General features: G+C 42.6%; 2 protein-coding genes across 10 annotated transcripts in view; one reads left to right on the top strand and one right to left on the bottom strand.

The window, feature by feature from the left end:
- The window catches only part of ptprz1a (protein tyrosine phosphatase receptor type Z1a), a 45,793-nt gene extending 42,053 nt beyond the window's left edge, over positions 1 to 3,740 (top strand). For all 5 annotated transcript variants that reach the window (XM_062461907.1, XM_062461905.1, XM_062461904.1 and 2 more), the window contains 4 exons: positions 81 to 233; positions 1,297 to 1,439; positions 1,663 to 1,798; positions 1,926 to 3,740. In XM_062461907.1, the coding sequence (XP_062317891.1) occupies positions 81 to 233; positions 1,297 to 1,439; positions 1,663 to 1,798; positions 1,926 to 2,066 (573 nt within the window). In that variant the 3' untranslated portion in view covers positions 2,067 to 3,740. The remainder of the gene's footprint in view (positions 1 to 80; positions 234 to 1,296; positions 1,440 to 1,662; positions 1,799 to 1,925) is intronic.
- aass (aminoadipate-semialdehyde synthase) lies at positions 1,416 to 18,474 on the bottom strand. 5 transcript variants are annotated; one of them, XR_009930486.1, is made up of 27 exons: positions 18,184 to 18,474; positions 17,046 to 17,280; positions 16,765 to 16,941; positions 16,408 to 16,492; positions 16,210 to 16,277; positions 15,967 to 16,113; positions 15,793 to 15,871; positions 15,543 to 15,670; positions 13,807 to 13,955; positions 13,202 to 13,324; positions 12,977 to 13,088; positions 12,648 to 12,707; positions 12,292 to 12,359; positions 12,004 to 12,015; positions 9,656 to 9,777; positions 9,302 to 9,431; positions 9,102 to 9,212; positions 8,757 to 8,865; positions 8,270 to 8,410; positions 7,786 to 7,953; positions 7,458 to 7,553; positions 7,143 to 7,258; positions 5,928 to 6,016; positions 5,621 to 5,797; positions 5,311 to 5,441; positions 1,641 to 1,733; positions 1,416 to 1,458 (listed from the first exon to the last, which is right to left on the bottom strand). XR_009930486.1 is itself a non-coding variant. In XM_062461921.1 (26 exons), the coding sequence occupies exons 2-25, from the start codon at positions 17,265 to 17,267 to the stop codon at positions 5,323 to 5,325; spliced, it is 2,808 nt and encodes a 935-aa protein (XP_062317905.1). In that variant the 5' UTR covers positions 17,268 to 17,280; positions 18,184 to 18,474; the 3' UTR covers positions 1,564 to 1,733; positions 5,311 to 5,322. The 5 variants fall into 5 exon arrangements, 4 of the variants coding, with proteins under 4 accessions (XP_062317905.1, XP_062317903.1, XP_062317902.1 ...); XM_062461921.1 differs by lacking the exon at positions 1,416 to 1,458 and having other exon boundaries at positions 1,564 to 1,733; XM_062461919.1 differs by lacking the exons at positions 1,416 to 1,458; positions 1,641 to 1,733 and having other exon boundaries at positions 3,851 to 5,441; positions 17,046 to 17,283.
- Positions 18,475 to 18,992: the final 518 nt, after the last annotated feature.

The raw sequence follows: 18,992 nt of genomic DNA, 5'->3' as shown, positions 1-18,992 counted from the left end.
AGGGTTGTTGGGTTCTGGCATGCCTAAAAGCGTGTATGTTTGTGGGGGGGGGTAAAAGCCTTTCATTCCTGTTTTTCTAGACAGACATCGAGGAGCCTACTGCCTACTGGCCCCACAAGGACCATCCAGTCAGCTGTGGCATGTTCTCCGTGAGCCTCAGGAGTGAAAACCACCTGTGCCTGGCAAATGAGGAGATGCTGGTGGTTCAGGACTATGTCCTTGAGGCTATGCAGGTACTGTACAACACCCAATGAGCTTGATTCACAGAAGGACTTTTGACCAACTGATGGTAAAATGAAAAACATTTCCAATAGGAAATTGACCGTTTCGGGGGAAGGCATATCCTCTTGGTGGCTTGGCCATGGTTAAATCGAATGACTTGTGAATGGAGTGGAAATGGAATACAATAAACAATGCCCATGCCTCAGTGAAGCACAGCTGTTATTTTACACAGTTTAGACACTGCCATCTGCACCCCTGACATCACTCTCCGACGACAGACACATTTATGTGCGCACGCACGCACACACACACACACACACACACGTGTCAATAATACATTATGTTGCTGTTCACTTGCAAAACTATTGTCTAGGAAATGTAAAATCTTGGAACAACAAATTAACTGCATATAATAGACGTCAAGACATTAACTCATGAATGAGAAGGTGCTTATTGAAGCCAACATGTTTTCAAATGCGTTTGCTTACTTAAGGCATTAGAAAGCTTAATGTGCTTGAAGATTGGCCTCTTAACCCTTGTGCTGCCTTCGGGTCACATGACCCAAAGGTTCATAACGAACCATCGTTGTGTTTACCCAATACAAAAACAAATAAAAATAATTTTCTTTTAACATTTGCAATGTGGGGGGTCAGAGACAGCCCGACGGTTAAAAGAAAATGCTTCACTTTGTTTTTGTATGCGGTAAAGTTGTCGCAATACGACGGTGGGTCACAATGACTGATGGGTCAGAATGACCCGAAGATAACACAAGGGTTAAAATAGATTTGTCTACATAGTTGGTTGCCATGAGAGAATTTCACTGGATTTAATAAAATGGTATACCAAAATGTATGACTGTGATAACTTGGTTTTACAGTCGTTTGCATTTTTTGCTTGTTTTAAGGAGTGACAGTTGGCAACCATTAACATTTAACCAACTTAGGGTTATGTTGCTACAGCATAGGTTACGATTTGACACTGGTCCCATGAAATCTGAATGTATACATTCACCTTGATATTTACCTAGGTTGTAACAGTAAACTATACTCGCATCATTCTCTTCCTGGTTGACAGGATGACTATGTTCTGGAGGTGAGGCACTACCGAGCGCCACGCTGGCCCAACCCAGACAGCCCCGTCAGCAGCACCTTTGAGCTCCTCACCCTGATCAGGAAGGAGACCGTCTCCATGGAGGGCCCCATGGTGGTCCACGACGAGTAAGACCTCTTAGGCTCTGTTTGTTAATCATTCATTCTTTTAATTATCCAAACAAATACTAAGCTCTTCATACACATTTGATCAGTTACGTTTACATTTAGCAGACGCTTTTCTCCAAAGCGGTCAATAATCATAGACAGCGAGATTGTCCCAAGTTGCGTTACTGTCTTGTATTACCAGTAAGAGATGACATTGGTACCTTTTAATTGTGTTGTTCTGCAGTGTTGGGGGCATTCCAGCAGGAACTTTCTGTGCTCTGTTGACTCTGTCCCATCAGCTGGAGGCAGAGAGCTCTGTAGATGTGTTCCAAGTGGCTAAAATGATCAATTTAATGAGACCTGGAATCTTCTCTGACATTGTGAGTATATACTGGACTGTGCTATTTTATCAGATCATATTTAGCCTTTTTCCAGTGTACCTGAGGCATGATCATTTTGTTTGTGAAAAGTTGAACCTCATCTCCTGTTGCCCTTTGTCCCATGCAGGACCAGTACCAGTTTTTGTACAAAGCTATTCTGAGTCTGGTGAGTACGCAGGAAGACGCGAGAATGCTTCAGTCATCTGATAACGGTACCAGCCTGGCCAGCCCTACTAGTGCTGCAGAGAGCCTGGAATCGCTGGTTTAACCACAGTAAGAACTCCTAATGCCGATCATAAATGGACTATCTCCGGTTTCTGTTTCAAACAGAACTGTGTTTGCCCCCCCCCACCCCTTTCTCCCGTACGATCCTGTAATGCGTGCCTTTGTATATTAATCTTGTACTTTTTAACGACTTTGATACAAATTGTAAACTAACTTTCCAGTGTTTTTTTTGGTCTTAAACTGCCCCCTTCTGATAGCCTGGGAAGCACATGTTAATTTGCTCTGGCAGATCGATCTGTCCACCCGGCCTTAATAGTGCCGGGACAATCGCAACCATTAACCTAATATGGGGTAGGTTTGATATGATGACTGTACAGAGGAGCACCGCTGAGGCATTTTTGTAAACAACCAAGATTGTTCTGTTGCTCTGATTGGTTGTATCCAGTTACATTGAGGCATTTTGGTCTGCGTTTGTTGATAATGCCCCTTGGAAATCAAGAATGAACTGGTTCCAGACTAATATGCATTTGCAAATTTATCTGGCGATGCCAGGCTAACCACCTGATGTTTTTGTGACTAAATCTTTTGCATATTTATTGGCAGGTAGCTTACGCTTACTTTTTGTGTTAAAATACATTTTGTGAGGGGCCAAGCCACTCATCTTCCAGTTGTACATTGTAAGTACTATTTCCTTTTGTAGCAATGGTGTGCTTTCAATTCGAAAATCATAAAGGGCATGTAATAGAAATCGAATGTAAATAATATAACCAAGTAAATGGACCAAATTTCTATTTATACTTCTAGATTTATATTTTACTACAGTTTTCTAGTCAATGAATGACTGTTCTAATATAGTTAAAGTACATTTTTTATGTTAGTGTTCTGTATTTTGTAACATTAAGATGCATGGGGTACTGACAGTTGTTCATAAACATTGCTGGATAATTAGATAAAATGATTAAACAAACAGACTGGTCTATCAATTTTTGGGGAAATTCTAATATGATCATTGTGATCACAGATTGTACTGATGGGTTTATTCCACTGAGCAAATTCATGTATTCTTGAATGTTTTGTATTGTCATGTTTCAAAAAATCTAAACTGTTGATTATATAAGGATACTAGTAATCTTAAAGTATACACCAAAAAGGATTTTAAACAATGACCAAAGAATTGTGTAAATCTGGTTGTTTACAATGTACTTTGCAGACAAGTAAAAATGTTGAGTTTTGTATTCACCTGTTGGTATTTCAAAGACTGCACAAGACTTTCCATTTGAATGTTCTGCAAACTACCAGTTGCCAAATGCCTAAAAGTGTAAGTAAAAAGAAAAATCTATAACTGCCAAGAGGCCCCTCTGACAGCCCGTCTCCCTCCCCCATCGCTCAATGGAGGATTAAAGATTTCCAATGGAAATTATTTTTCTAAAGTATCCCAATAAGTGTTATGATCACAGGTACAAAGAAAGAAAAACAAATAAGCAAGGCTTCAAGAAAAGATAATCATGTAGTCCCAGAAACAGTGATGCGACTCATGGCATTATGTTATAATCCCTAAAGAGAATTGGTTATTCCAATTGATTCTAATCTGGTCTAAGACTCCCCAAGAAATGCGTCTTCTCCGGGGAAAATAGGTCAAGTGTCCAGACACCGCCTTGACCAGCCACTGTATCCATACTTAAATTTGCATTTTTGACTTAATTACATGCCCAATTATCCCCTGCTTGGTGGCCTAGTTTGCATGAATGGGCCCTAATTGAGTGGAAGCAGAAAGCTGACAGTTTGTTTCTGAGTGACGGAGGGAAAAAAGTGTACTTTAGCAAAATATGTTTGTATTGTGTATTTTATTTAGTAGAATCTTCATAGTGCATTTGAACACCACCCCTATAAGTAGAAACCTAATTGGATATGTACTGTAATATTAAACCAATTCAAAACTACCTTAATGGTGTGGAAGATGCATTTTTATGTATCTGGACTTATTTCTCTGCGAGGAAATATCCCTCCCAGGGAAACATCACAGGGATCATGAAAGTTTGTAGGGCAATTTTTGATTTCAGTTTATAAGAAATACCAAAAAGTTAAACAAAAGCTCAGTCCTCAAAAGGAAAAAAAAGCCATACTACAACTTGAGAATTGGTCTGTTAAAACAAATCATATATATTTTCAAAGTAGTCTTCCACTATTTTTACATATACTGTAAGCACCCAGATCACAATTTACTAATGAAGGGAAATTAACCTGTGGGGTTTCAGTTTGACAATTTTCTAACCTAGAAAATAAATACAATTACATTTTCCAAAATATTGAGCCATTTAGTTTGGAGTCTAAGAGTCAATATAAATAGCAGCTTTTGCTCTTAAATACATCTGGATGCTACTTTTGTAGAGTCGTACACGAAATACAGCAGTTTGGTGGACTCTCTTCACTGATAAGATTTGTGGGACAGCAATCTAGTGTTAAGTTGAGTCAGTGTATATAAAAAATAAAAAAAACATACATCTTACAGTAAACACTGTACAGGGGCTCTAGATGTCCACAGCTTAAAGTTCCTCCAGATTCTGTTAACTCTACAGTAAGTTAAGTGGTATGTCACTTGTACAGGCACCGTTTGTTCCAAGCTGTGATCTAATGGCTTGTTCCCCATCTTTTAGATTCCAAAAATGGTTAGCAAAGGGTTGACATCTAAATAGTATGAAGGATGGGGCATGGTCAAGTAAGTATTCATCACATTTTACACTGGACTGTGGATGTATATATATTATCAACATCTGACTTATTGCAACATATCTATACTGTGGTACAGGGGTATAGTATGGCTGAATGTTTACAAAACATTGTCTCCAGCGGTAAAAGTTACTTTCTCACTCTCGTGAAGAGGCATTGTATTTGAATTGTTGAGTTCTTATGTGATGAACCACAAACAAGCAGGGACTACGCATCTGAATACTAGTTATTGTTTTTCAATTACTGTAAGTACAATGACCCCATGTCTGTCCTGTCTCTCCATGTATGGTTGGTGTGTGGCTCAATCACATGGATCAGTTCCTTGAAAGTAATTGGTGGAGATGTTTGATTTGCATCAACGTTTGAGCGTACGGGTAATCAAGTACACTCAAATGTCTGACAGTATTTACCCAAGGTCGGATGATCCTTGAAAAAAATGTTGTTTCTCTAACCGCAGGGAAGATAAACATCTAAAACGCCTGTCGAGTACTTTACAAGCTGAGCCGATGAAAGGAGCATTTGTGTGCTTTTTAAAGACAATCACAAAAACATGGAGTCACCTGAACCTACTACTACTCCTGGATTGTGCTCTTGGAGCTGAACAGCAGGCCTTCATCCTGAAGCCTCTTCAGCGCCGGCCCGTAGATGTCCTTGGTCATTGGCACCACCAATCCTTTCTTACTAATTTCACCTGTGGAGAAGAAATTTCATTTGGACTAAATCTTCACTATACGGCTGAAATGTTAGTGAAACAATTAATAACATCCCAATCTGACACTTTTTTATAGTCTAAAAGCTATCTTAAACATTTCACCTCACATAATTCATATCTACTGTACATACTGCGGCACGGCCACAGGCATCACTAACCATCCAGCACCATGCGTGCAGCAATGGCAGCCGGGTAGCCCACAGTCTTGGCCATGGCGGAATAGCCATTGGGATCTCCATACACCACCAGGCTGATGTGCTTCGTCTCCAGCTCGCCGGTGGGGTGGCGCAAACCGACGTCGTTCCTCATGATGATCATGTCCCGCTCATCTTTCTCTAAAAAGCGGAGAACGCGAGCACAGGATGGGACGAGGAAATGGGTTCACCTGTGTTTATATCGGAACATATGTGCTACAGTATGATTTTGACATGCAGTAGTAGCATGGCAGTTAAACGTGGGTCTTACTGAAGGAGAGACGGGCCTCTAGGTGTTTAGCCAGGGCAGCCAACACGGTCTCCGCATGGGGAACGATGTCTTCGGATAGCATCCCAAACCTGACAATACAAACAACCCAACAAAACTCAAAGTTGGTTGACAGTGGCCCTGCAGTCTGGGAAAATTGACACCGAAATGGCATAATTTATTTGTTTATTTAGAAGGATCCCCATTAGCTCTACCCTAAAACAGAGCTACTTTTAGTGGGGTCCACATATAAAACTTACATACAGATATCTAACATTTAAAACATACATTACGTATCAAAGGTTAAAATACATAAAAATAATGATCATACAATTTTACATTGCACAAGTGAACATCAAGTGTGTGTGTGGGTCGTCATTGTTTCTCTTTCACCGTGGCACAAAGACTTCCAGCCCTTTATCTTCAGCGCCGAGGCATTTCTATGCTGCTCTAATCTCACAACTTTTCAGTTGATTAGAACAAAGCGGATGGCAAAGTGTGCTGCTAACAACCTTGAACCCAATAATAAATACTGAAGCGCTGCAGAAGCTTCCTGATGGATATCCAAAGCATGTGGCTCTGCCTTTGTTGAGAACGTTAACCCAACACTACTACATACCCTCTCAAGCTTTATTGTGGGAGTGCATGCCGCAATAGAGTATGCATGGCAAAGGTAATTTCAGCTCAGCTATGGATATAATGGCATGTCCATACACATCAAGATCAGATTCAGACTCATCTTAAAAGCTCTACATTTTTCTTTAACTAGACATTTCATAAAGAATGGAAGTCTTCTGAAGTGGCAATCTGCACTGTATTAGGGCTATTCTCTGACATTTTTGTTTGCTTAAGGGAAACTCATCAGATTTTAGGGTGGGGTACAACTCACCTAACCCTACCCCGCTCCAGAGAACAACTAGCGGACTGACACAGCTGCTTCTCAGCATTAGGACAGGCACACCAGTCATTGGTTCCTTTTCAAGCCCTTTCCATAGTAGTTCATATCGTATACTTCTTACCGATAACAACAGTTATGGAACAAGTGTTGACACACATCATTCTACAATGTCAACTTTGGCTGCTTAATAAATCATTTAACCCAGGTATATTGAGAGCCCATTGTGAATGGGCTTAAGGGTTAACAAGTCTGTAGGAACATTTTAAGACAGCCATGCTCAATGTGAAAGGCCTATATGGTGCAATTGTAGCAACAATTACCATTTGAGGGTCTCCATCCTGAAATCGTCCTTGCCAATGTGCTCGTAGATGGCTTCCTCGAAGGCCTCGTTGGAGATGGCAGGAGACATACCAATCAGCTTGCAAAGGAGCTCTTTCTGTGTCACACAGAGAGCCGAGTGTGAAGACAACTGCACTAAAAGTGACTTAATGTAAGCTTCTGTGCTTATACTTATATATAGTCTTGTTCCATAGGTTATGAAATTTAGTTTGAACCTTTTATGAACGATTCTGTTTTAACGTTGAGGTAATGATGACGAAGCCTACATGATGGGTTACCGTAATTTATGTCCTTACCCAGGAGACTGGAGGTGAGGTGTGATGCAGCATTGAGCACGACTCGGTATTGATCAAGCCCAGCCTAACAAAGCCACTCATTGCCTTGGAAAAACCCTTTGGGACAAGACAAGAAATTACATTTTGAATACCACAATCCTCCCGTCAACTACATGAGTAATATCACGGACACGCATGCCTAAAAGTGGTATATTTCAGGTTGCTGACAACACAGCTCATCCCGAAACCAATCTCCATCTCAAGTCTAGAACCAAACATGTATTGAAAAAATCGGGACACGTTTACTTTCGACTTGCCTGATAAAAACAAAGTCAGGCATTTGGCCCACCTTAAAGCGGAGTGTTCCTCTGATGAGAGTGTGTGCTGACTCGATACCGTAGGGTTCGGCGTACTTGGTGCTGTCTCGGTTGGGGAAGCCCTCCAGGTTGAAGCCAGGCAGAAAATCCATGGGAGAGGTGGAGTCCATCAGAGTTCCTCCCGCAGGGATACTCATGACCTTGGCAGTGTGTGAGATGGGAGGGGGGGGGGGGGGGGGGGTGAAGAAATAGTCCTTTACACACAATTACTTTCACAACTGGATACTGGGCCTTCATCTGAATAGCTTTACCAAAGGCACATAGCCAAGGATTCTTCAATTCACAAAGAACGCCAAAATAAATCACGGAAGAATGTAAGCATCAAGGTGCTGGATGGACATTCTATGGGCATTACACTAATCGATTCTAGCTAACAGCGGTATGATTCATAGAGTCATAGATGGTGAACAAAGATAAACTGAGTTGTAAAACACACACGACGGGCGGGGCTGGTACCTCGTTGTCCTTCAGAAAGATGGCTGGGCTGATGGTGTTGAGGAGGACTCCATAAGGGCTCCAGCTGAACTTGTAGCGCAGGGGATTGTCTGAGCACTCTGGGGCTGGCAACCCACCACAGAAGGAACTGTAGGATTCCACCTGAACAGACACGCTTATGTGAGAAGTTGAAATGAAAATCGGGCAGATTTGAAATGACTAATGTACACACAAACACACCAATGCAAAGCTTGAAGGGTATTTTTAGACTGCCTGTTAATTCTGCGGCATGCCATTGATGTCATCCGTTTTCTCAGAACGAACGGGAAGAAAAGGACAAATTGGACACACATGGTGTGTCAATCTGTTGGGCCCTCAATCTTTACTGCTGCCAAGGAAACAGACAGACCACCACTCATCCTGCTGACATACGTTCAAACAATCATTACGAACGCAAACACACACACGCCATTGGTCTCACGCAAACACACACGCACATCTCACTCACAGTGCAGCCGTCAGCCTTGGCTTGGTCGATACACTCCATGGCCAACATGTGGTCAATGCCAGGGTCCAGACCCATCTCGTTCACAATGGTGATGCCCGCTTCCTCCGCACTGGAAAGAGATCCACACACTGAGGAAACCAAACACACTCCCATGTGACAAGGTGATCCGTAAGCTCATGCGGGGGGAAAGGATCTTGTATATCCACATCAAAATGACAAAAAGAATGTGTCTTTGTTCCATATTCAACAACGTCTTCCGAATATTTGACGATTCTTCAGATGCCAACACACATCTTGCTTGAATCATTGTATGCTGGTTTTTGTCCTCCTATCTGCCCTTCTTACCTCTGCTGAAGGTCCTTCATGGCAGGACTGAGGTAGCTGGCTGTCACCATGTTGACCTTGGTCTTGATGCACTGCTTGGCTACCACCGGGTGGTACCCATAAGGCAGCAAGCTGAAGCAAAACAACTATAATAACTAAACAGGACAAAAATGGGAACCAGGCAATGTGAGAAAGGATGTGGAGGCAACGGTGTGCAGTACCTGATGACCAAGTCATGCTCCTTTACAAGAGACGCCAGATGTCCCTCTTGACTGGTAACATCCAGCATGACGGGAATGGTGTTAGGATATTTGCCTGCCAGCTCTTCCGCTTGATGCAGCAACACAGATGCTAAAACAAATGTAAATGAGAGAAATACATTGTATTGCTAAGGTTAAATCACGATAATGGACAGTTACAACTAAGATGGTACCATCTCATCTGAAGGCTGAGGGGAATTCAATCTTTAGTGCCCAGTTTAAAAGTTTCATAAAAGTAACAAAAGAAAGTGTCCTGACAAATATAACCCTACAAGACTTCAAAGCTTTAACAGTTTGTTGTCCAGATTTCCATACCAACAGTCACTTGTGTCCCGGGGTCACGGGTCAGGTACTCAATGACCGGGCCTGACACATAGCCTGAGCCAAGCAGCAGCACTCGCTTCATTCCAGTCTTCTTCATGATCTGAGCTTGTTCCCTGATGACACCACACACAAATCATTATAATAACAACAGTAAATAAACATTTTCCAACATGTAACATACAGCCATACAGTACAGTTAGAAAGCCGCAACCAATCAGCGTAGCAGAGTGTGATTTGATGGTGAAAATGATTCAACTTCAAATAAGAAATCAGACAATGTACCGCTTTTTCAAAATTAACCGGTGTACACCACAAATGTACAACACAGCCAAAACCCTGGATTCTTGATTTCCACATGACCCTGCAAATTATTCTGTCTTTGATGATCATTGTAATTTTAGTGAAAAATCCCAAAGAAAAGCATTGTCTTTTCAAACAATACACTTGAAGAAAAATATTGAATATTTCACGATTGGAAGGCACATCAAATAAAAATATTCACGTTTCAGATTTTTTATTTGTGTACCCTTCAACCCAGAGTCCAATAATTGCAAACAGAAATTGCTGCATTAACACGGTGCAAGCCACTTTGACCAACAACAACTGGTCAACATCTGTCAATGATTTGGCCAAACGTTTAGCTTCCAAAGTTTTTGTGGGATATAAACCTGAATCCCAGGATGAGACTTCAGAATGAAGATAGTCCAACACTGGGCAGTGTGAGACTAGTGTGCCAGGTCTTTTGTTGCGGCAATTACACTGTCTTGTAGAAAGTAACTTTGCAGGAACCCTCTAGCTCAGTGGGTAAGCATGTGTACCATCGAGTCTACTGCCAAACGCAGTACCCCTGGTTCAAATCTCGCTCATACAAATTGATAATTAATTTAACTGTCATCAGTTAAGCAATCTATATGTTATTCTCCTCCCCTATCCGACTGTGCTCAGCAATATCCTCATCCCCCCTCCAAATCCCCTGGGGAGTTAGAGGCACCAAATTGTTCTAGCCACAGCATGATTGGTTATGACATTGTACACGAGCACAAGCGTACGGGGACCTGCGGGACTTCCAGCAGGCAGTCCACTCACAAAGGAAAAGGGCTGTCCACTTAATTGAAAAACAAAGACGAGGGGAAGTAATACTCCCCTCAGAAAGGACATTTACCCCCCCCCCCCCCCCCCAAGTTTACAGATCCTAAATAAACAGCTCACACACCCAATCACAGGGATTTGACGACACAGACACAAGCTTGTCTCGAGAGGTGAAGCAGGAAGCTTGATTAGAAAACAAAGTCTGACACAAAGCACGCCCAAGCAGCGGTACAGGAGCTTGGTCTGAGTAACAATGACTGATTCTAAACCATCTACAGCTCCACACTTTATGATTGATCACATTTTAAAAGGGCTTCAACAGGCTTTGTATCATCGGGGCAGAAACTGTTCCTGTACAGATTAAGCTGATGAGGTAAATTGACACAAACTAACATGTCTAACTGACCACAGCAATACTATCACTGCTACAACACAACTCCGAAAAGAAAAACCCCACAAATCAGTACTTTTTTTTAAAGAAGAAATCTGTGATCTCAATTTTTGGTGTTATTAAACAAATAGAAGAGTGGTGTCTCATTCAAAAAATGAATAAGAAAGAAATGAATCATGAAGAGAAAGTTATTACAAAAGTATGGACAATGTTTGAGATACATTTCTTAATGACGTGAAAGAAAACGGCGACAACGTCCCCATTTGATCACAATCGGGCAAAGGGAACAGACAGGGAAAGATGGAAACGGTTGCCATGTTTTTAGAGTGAGAAAAGACTTCTACCCACGACGGAGCCCCCCACCGCGAGGGGAACCTCCGGAGTCTCAGTAGTGGTGACAGCAGCGGTGACACGCTAGCCATGCAAGGTGTTAAGGCAGGGGTAGAGTGGCACACACCAGCACACCGCCAATGCACTGTCCAGGGGACGGAACAACACCACGGTTAGTCAGCACTCTTCCCAGCAGGCACCCAATTAACTGTTGTGAACTGCCTCTAGTGTATAGCCAAAGAGTGCTCCCCCTGCTGGTTGGATGAAACTAAACATTATAGTTTAGTTGAAAAGCCTAAAAAACTGCCTACGCTTGACTGGATATTAAAGTGGGTCCCAAGTAAGTAATGAAATAATTACATTACAGCATTTTTTGCTAAAGCTATGCACACTAAATGTCTGAGAGCACTCTGCAATGCATTCTAGATACTACTGTTTGTGGCATTCACAAGCTATTCACCCCATACAGTATGGCAGGTTCGCGAGTATCCCAAATACACAAGTGTTCTAGATGAAGGCAGAGTTTTACCTTTCACGTGATCTTTAAAAGATTCTTCCTTAGAATGGATGCATCTCCTCAATGATGCGACAAACATTTTATCCAAGGGAATTACAGGACATTTATTTTTTTATGAACAAAACTAACGAATAATCTAAACTACCTACAGTATGGCCTTAAACAGCCCACACCCCAACATGTAACACAGAAATGTTAAATACAACACATTGTAAAATAATGTCAACTTTAAAGCAGTATTGGTAATTATAACAAGAAAGCCATTCTCATATTGCGTGAAGTAGAGCCATTACTTCTTACCTTCTTTCACGAAGTTTTTCAATGTATTCAAACTTTGGGGTAAGTTTCCCATTCGAAGTAATGACAGCCTTCATAAAAAAGAACATCTTATTAGTGTTGACAAGCCTTCCCATTAACAAAACTGCCAACAAAAATAATTATCATATTAATTTATGATTCAAACCATAACAATATTCTAATGTGGCTTTAATGAACAAAAATGGAGTCATTAATCATTATTGAGAAATATACATGGATATCTGGAAAATAATATTCATCTACCAGATGCTCAACTCCTCTCATCATCATCCCCATCACCTATCCATAACAAAACACTTAGCAAAAAGAAAGCGTGAGGTTGAGTGTGAGACACCTACGTCTCTGACTTGAGGAGAGAAGTCCTCCTCCTCTAGTGGCCTGGTAGCGTCTGACGGGAGCTGAAGTGCACAAACGAAAAAAAAAAAGAATTTACAATGGAAACTGAAGACCCCTTCTTTAAGTCGCCTCCATCTACGGCAAGTCTGAGTGGCCAAAACAGAGCCCAGAGGAACGTCTATGTGCTTGCAATGGTGGGTTTCCCACATCCCCACACTCCCCCGAAAGCAAACTAAACCAAGAACCCTGCGAACCTCTACGAGCACAAAGGACCAGGAGATGGTGAACAGGGGTCATTCTGTGCACCTTACCCCTGCACGCCAAACCTTACCATCTCCCAAATGTAAGGGAAGAGGCGGTCTCCGAAATACTCTGTAGCCTCAATAGGGAGCTGGGCAGGCAGGTTATCAATGGAACACATGAGGATCCCATTGCCCTCCACACTAGGAGGAAACACAACGCTCTAATAAGTTCAACTCAAATATTCAAACTGCACGGAGAGACGAGAAAGAAACAAGGCCAGACACACAGAGACTTTCTGACAGAAATGTTGTACCTGTCATGATCAATGTGCTGGTCGGCATCATACATACAGAAAGGCTTATCGATGGAGGTGCACTCAGTCATGAACTGTATAGAGCCCCCTGCGTCGGCAGATATGTCACAGATAGCCAGGAGTCTGAGGAGAACACAACAAAAACCATTAGGAAGGAGAATTGGGGGGGGGGGGAAAGGCACAAAGAGGCAACAACAGTTTTCCTGTTTAAGGTCAGGATCGGTTATCACAACTCCGAGCAGCTACCGTGTAACGTAAACATTGTTCAAGATAAGCTTTGACACTTGACCTCACTTTACTGATAGCTGAACCGCAATACCTGTTGCCTACTTCTAACTGAACCACAATCTCGCAGTAAATTATGTACAATATCATGTATAGCGCTGCAAACAGCTTCCAAAAAAGCAGATTTTGTACAAGAAAATATAAATCAACTCCAAACACTCAGGTAAAGGAAAGAAAAATAATATTTAAAATATTAGCTAATTATTAAAGCCTATTATAAGACTTTCTGAATGTGTTCTGTGTATTTGACAGGAAATGACACAATTGGGACCGTTGGGCTGCGTGGGACGCATACGCAGGTGCATGTGTGTGAGACTCACTTGTGGGGAAGCTCAGGCCATCCTTCAGTAGCGGCAGCCGAGGGTTTAATGGGCCTCAGCAGCTTCTGGGCGTCCAACCTCCGCAGGAGTCTGGGAGTTTGAGGATCCCAGTAGATCCCGTTGATGAGGCACGTGGTGTAGGGAGCCACCTGGGATCAGGAGGACACACAACAATATATGAGCTCGCAAAGTAAAGACAAGCTGACAGCATACCAACTTACACTGCACACTTGCCAATTCTGTGGACTGAAAGCCTGTAGAGCATTTGGCTAAACGGCTGGTTTTACAGTCGGGAAGAGCACTAGGGGACAAATATGTTTCACATTCAGGTACGGAAACACTGTAGGCGAAACTCTTAAATTGTTGTCCACATGAAAGTCTGGAAACAAAGGCCTCTATGGACGACCGGAATTGTGGCACCCAAGGTTGCATTCCAGGTCACCTATTTTTGAACTCAGCATATCATATTTTCTGTAGAAGATAATGTCCCCTCAATGCAACCACAATCTTCAAAAGGAACTGTAAGGAAAGGAAATGTATAACTGCTTATATATTTTAAGTTCTGTCAAGACACTCACGTATTGATTTAACCATTAATTGAAATTGAAATAGGCTTTTCTTTGGTGGTGTGGTTATATCTAAAGGGGGAACTCCCTTCCTTGGAGCATAGCTAGCATTGCACACTAACAGGCAGGGAGCATAGGATATAAGATTCCCCGGTAGACAGGAATAATTTCAAACGTAAAGTAGACTTTTTAACAAGTCGAAAAGCTTTACAGAGCATTACCAACATATTGCAGTGACAACACAAAACATAGTATGGAGGAGCTGGGGATTGCGGTGGGTAGCGGCAACTGCACAATATGCAGGTACCTTGGCAAACGTATGATGTGTGAGCATGTGTGTGCTGCTCTGTGAATGCATGCACTGTTCAAGTCCTCTGAAGGGGGAGGCCTGGACCTTCAATTAGCACACCTGTGGTTGATTGCCTGAGTGACATCAGCTGAGGACTTGATGCGCTGCCCGATTGCCTTGCAATTGCTGACTACCTCCAACATTTGAATGTCCTAGACCAGGGATTCCCAATCCTGGTCCTCGGGCCTCCCTGCCCTGTCCAAGCCTGATAACGACCATTCATTTGAATCAGGTGTGTTGGAGCAGGGAGACATCTAAAACATGCAGGGCAGGGAGGCCCGAGGACCAGGATTGAGAACCCCTGTCCTAGGCCATTTTATCAATTTCTAACTCTTTAAACCATTATCTCTCCTCCTTCACTACTGGGCCCTTTCCACTCCCGACACAATAACTTCTACTACTGTTATTTTTGACGATACTCTTCCGTGAGTGTTGGCTGCCACAAACAAAGATGAAGCAAATAAACAGATCCCCAATACCCATTCAAATGCAATCATTGGACATCGGCTTCCACCGCTGTGCGTGTATGTCTCCATATCACATAAGAAAGACTGAAGCCACACAAGCATCCGATGTTCGCACAATCAGGAACAGTCAGAAACTGTTTTTGAAAGAGGAGAACAGTGTGGCCTCATCTGACCCCCACCCCTGGCCCTGCCGAGAAGGGAAGGGGAGGGGCGGTTGCTCCAATCAGCACAGGCCTCAGACGCAGGCCTCCAATCAGCACAGGCCTCAGACGCAGGCTTAGACCTGAGCAGCAGGAACAGGTGACCTGTGTGCTGGTAGGGAGGGGGCAAGAAGGGCTGTGGGCACACACTCACGCTGGTCCTGAAATGAGAGGTATAGAGTTCCGGGTGGGCCTCGTACTCCAGAGGGTCGTAGACCCCGTCGCTTTTCCTCATCAGGTGGTGGTGTCGACTCAGGACCGTGGCGTACACTCGGCTCATGTCTGCAGCGAGACGCGGAGACGCGGTTAGCTAAATCACACACGGACATCAAAAGGACCAGTGGCGCAAACTAAACGCGCGATACGTGGACACTAGGCAAACTTTGTAGAAGTGAACTGAGTACCTCCATTTTGAGAGACTTCTTGTAGCTCGTGGGGCTCCACAAATTCACAGGGTAGCTCATTAATGATATCCTGTGCTCCCTGCAACAAAGAAAAACATAAGATTCAAAAGAGGTCATTTTAATCAATTCTGATGATTGGTTGCACATCATTTTGCACAGCGTGGGCCAATTTACCTTAGAGACGTTGCCTGTGCCGGTGAACACAAACGTCACCGGGCCAATCGACTTGGGCATGAGGCCCATAGAGATCTCATACCCACAATCCCTCACTGCTTGGATGGCCTGGCTCACATTCCTATAGTTATGGGCCATGCCGATGTGCTGTGGATATGCCAAAACAGGAAGTGATGTTAGAAACCAAAACTTCAAAGGAGGGCTCGTTTGTAAACAGTTTTAATGTGCGTTTGAAACTCTCACCATGAATGGGGTGTGGTGACCAAGCGCCAGATAACGTAGCCCCAAGCCATGCAAAATATTAATCATTCCTGCAGAGTGAAACAATACAAATGTGTTTTTAGATTTGAATAGACCTGAATATTTAAAGCATAACACCTAAAAAGTAAAAACATCTGTACTCCAACTCCTATTATTGTGGTTCTCTAGGTTCTAGTTTACCTGCCACGCCAGCCCACTGGCCAAAAGCCACTATGCGAAACCCATTTGCATCCACCATCTTCTCGTAGTCGATAAGACGTGCTTCCTAGAAAAAGTATAATGACCATGAGAAAAGTACAGTAAGTACCTGTAAACTTACTACAACAAGCCTGGTTGACTCATTGCAAGGGTACAATCCAGGAAATCCTCTACAGCTAGAAAGTCTGATAATTTTGTATTTTCTCTCATAATAGCTAAGTGATAAATAATGCTGGTTGGAGTTTGAAATTGCAATATGTGTCAGACCATAGAGAACCAAAATATCAGTTTGCTTTAGTTGACAGTGGTAACAACAATGATCTTTGGCCAGCTGCATACCTTTTTGAGCATGTCATCAAGCAGCCCCATATTAGCCTCTTGTGCTTTTATAGTGTGAGAGAAGAAAGCATAGGTTTTCCTGGGATAGATCTTGGATTCAGGAGGCCTCTTGACACCAATGACGAGCGAGGCCTCAGAAATATCCTCCTCAATGATGGCACCTACTTTCTCATAATACTGAAATGATAAACATGACATGTCCAGGACACTTTGTCCATTGTGCATTTCAAAAACAGTTAATATCAAGTGATATTCAATATCAAATAATGCTCCTAGCACACCTTCTCGTGTATAGCTCTTCTGTTGGATGGCTGGACCAGGACCTTGTGTCCAGCGGCAGTAATCTCTCTGATGTGTCGCGGCGCTAGGGGTGCCCGTCTCTCCCAAACGTTAATGTCCTCCCGCCTGATAGCCATGACACTCTTGCGGTGCTCATAGCGTCTCTGGCCACACAGGCAGCTTGGCGTGCCCCTACCCTGCAGGTATCTGAGGAGTCGGAACATGGCTTCCCCCTCCCTGCTTTTGGACAAAAGTGTGAGTGACGAACAACTGCAGAACTCCAGTTTTGTGGATAACTGAAGGATGTCCGTTTTGGTGTGTGTGCCAATATTCTCTCTTACAAATGTGAAACTCGTTTTGAAACACATTGATCAATAAATAACAGGAAATGCTGAAAGGCTGGTTTTGGCAGCAGGTTTAGTTTGCCTGGGGAGAATTGTGCAACAATATTGGACCCACACCATGCAAGGCCTACCTCAGAAGTTAAGGTCAAACACAATTGATGTGTCATGAATAAGACACCATAAGAATAATTTGAAGCTAATTAACTGGAAAAAAAAAGATTTGACATGAACACCTCAGTCTGTGGTGCACAAAGATTTGACTTCTGCAACCGCAAATGAACTTTAAATAATCCCTATCTTACCCACAACGCAATATTGACATTGTCATTAGGTTGGTATGGGGCAATTTACATAGACATGGACCCTAACCCCCTAATCATACAAATACATTCTTAATTTAATCCAGTGTCATGAACAATACCAATTTCAAATCGCAGGACAAACCATGAACACATTCGCCTGAGTATGGTTCCCTAGCCAAGCTATCATTTCACGTTTTACCAAGTAGTCTACTCATGGATGATTAAATAGCCGTCCTCTACACAGAAAACCAAGCGTTAAGTTACTTCTACAGCCCAGTCCACCACAATTTTATATCAAAGATACACACACACACACCGGCACATTTTATGTGAAATGTGCCTGGATAGCTAACGTAACGCAAGGTTTAAACAGTGCCAGGCTAAACTTAAGAAAAAGCAACTTGTAGGAATGAAGCGACATAACTTTAGCATTGCCTGGCTCGAGTATCAAACTCGTGCGAACATGGTACATTTCAAGTGACATCTTCACCCACCTTATGTACCAAAAAGGCAATTTCAGAACAAATTCCAAAGCAGTGTGGCGTCGTTCCTCCTAAAGGTAAGCTAACGTTAAGCACCAAGGTGAAGTGGCGTTCGGGTAGGGGTAGCCTAATTTGAATATGACGTGGGATCACGCAGTAAACTGTGTGATTTTAAGATCTTAAAACATATAAGGCATCACTTATTATGGCCCTTGTATCCACTTACTGAGTTATTTATCTTACCAGTTAGTGAATTTGCTCAGTCGTATGAGTCGCAAGAGTATTTACATTTAGTGAGGGGTAATTTGAGTCCAGCAGACTGCTTCAACCAATCCCATTTCAGAGCGAAGGATCGGCCTTCTTTCCTTGTCCTTGACGTTGCCGTCGCAGTGTTATGACTACACACGAGACAGACATTACACACAAACGTGGTTCGGCCAAGAAGTTTGCATCCCAAATGTAACAAAACTTCCCGACGAAAACAAAACACGTCATGAATTGCAGGACGAGGTGTAAATAATTTTAAATGAATCATTACTCATTTAGGCAAGAGTGTTTTGGAAGGTTTGCCCACACATTCATTTTCATAGCCTACATGCACGGTTATAGTAGGCCTATAGCTCATTAGAGACCAAAAATGACTCGATCAAGTTATTTATCTTTGAAAAAGTCAGGAAACGGATAGGATCGCTCAGAATACACAATAAGTCCACAACTCGACATTGACAATTTCTCGAAATGTATAAAACCGAAGGTTGGCCACGTAGCTTCAAACCATGCATTTGGGCATGTTAATTTATTGTTCGGACATAGACCTACGG

Source organism: Osmerus eperlanus, chromosome 5, assembly GCF_963692335.1.
Source record: "Osmerus eperlanus chromosome 5, fOsmEpe2.1, whole genome shotgun sequence".
Lineage (NCBI taxonomy): Eukaryota > Metazoa > Chordata > Actinopteri > Osmeriformes > Osmeridae > Osmerus > Osmerus eperlanus.
The sequence above is the reverse complement of the archived record's forward strand: the minus strand, read 5'-3'. Positions and strand labels throughout refer to the sequence as shown.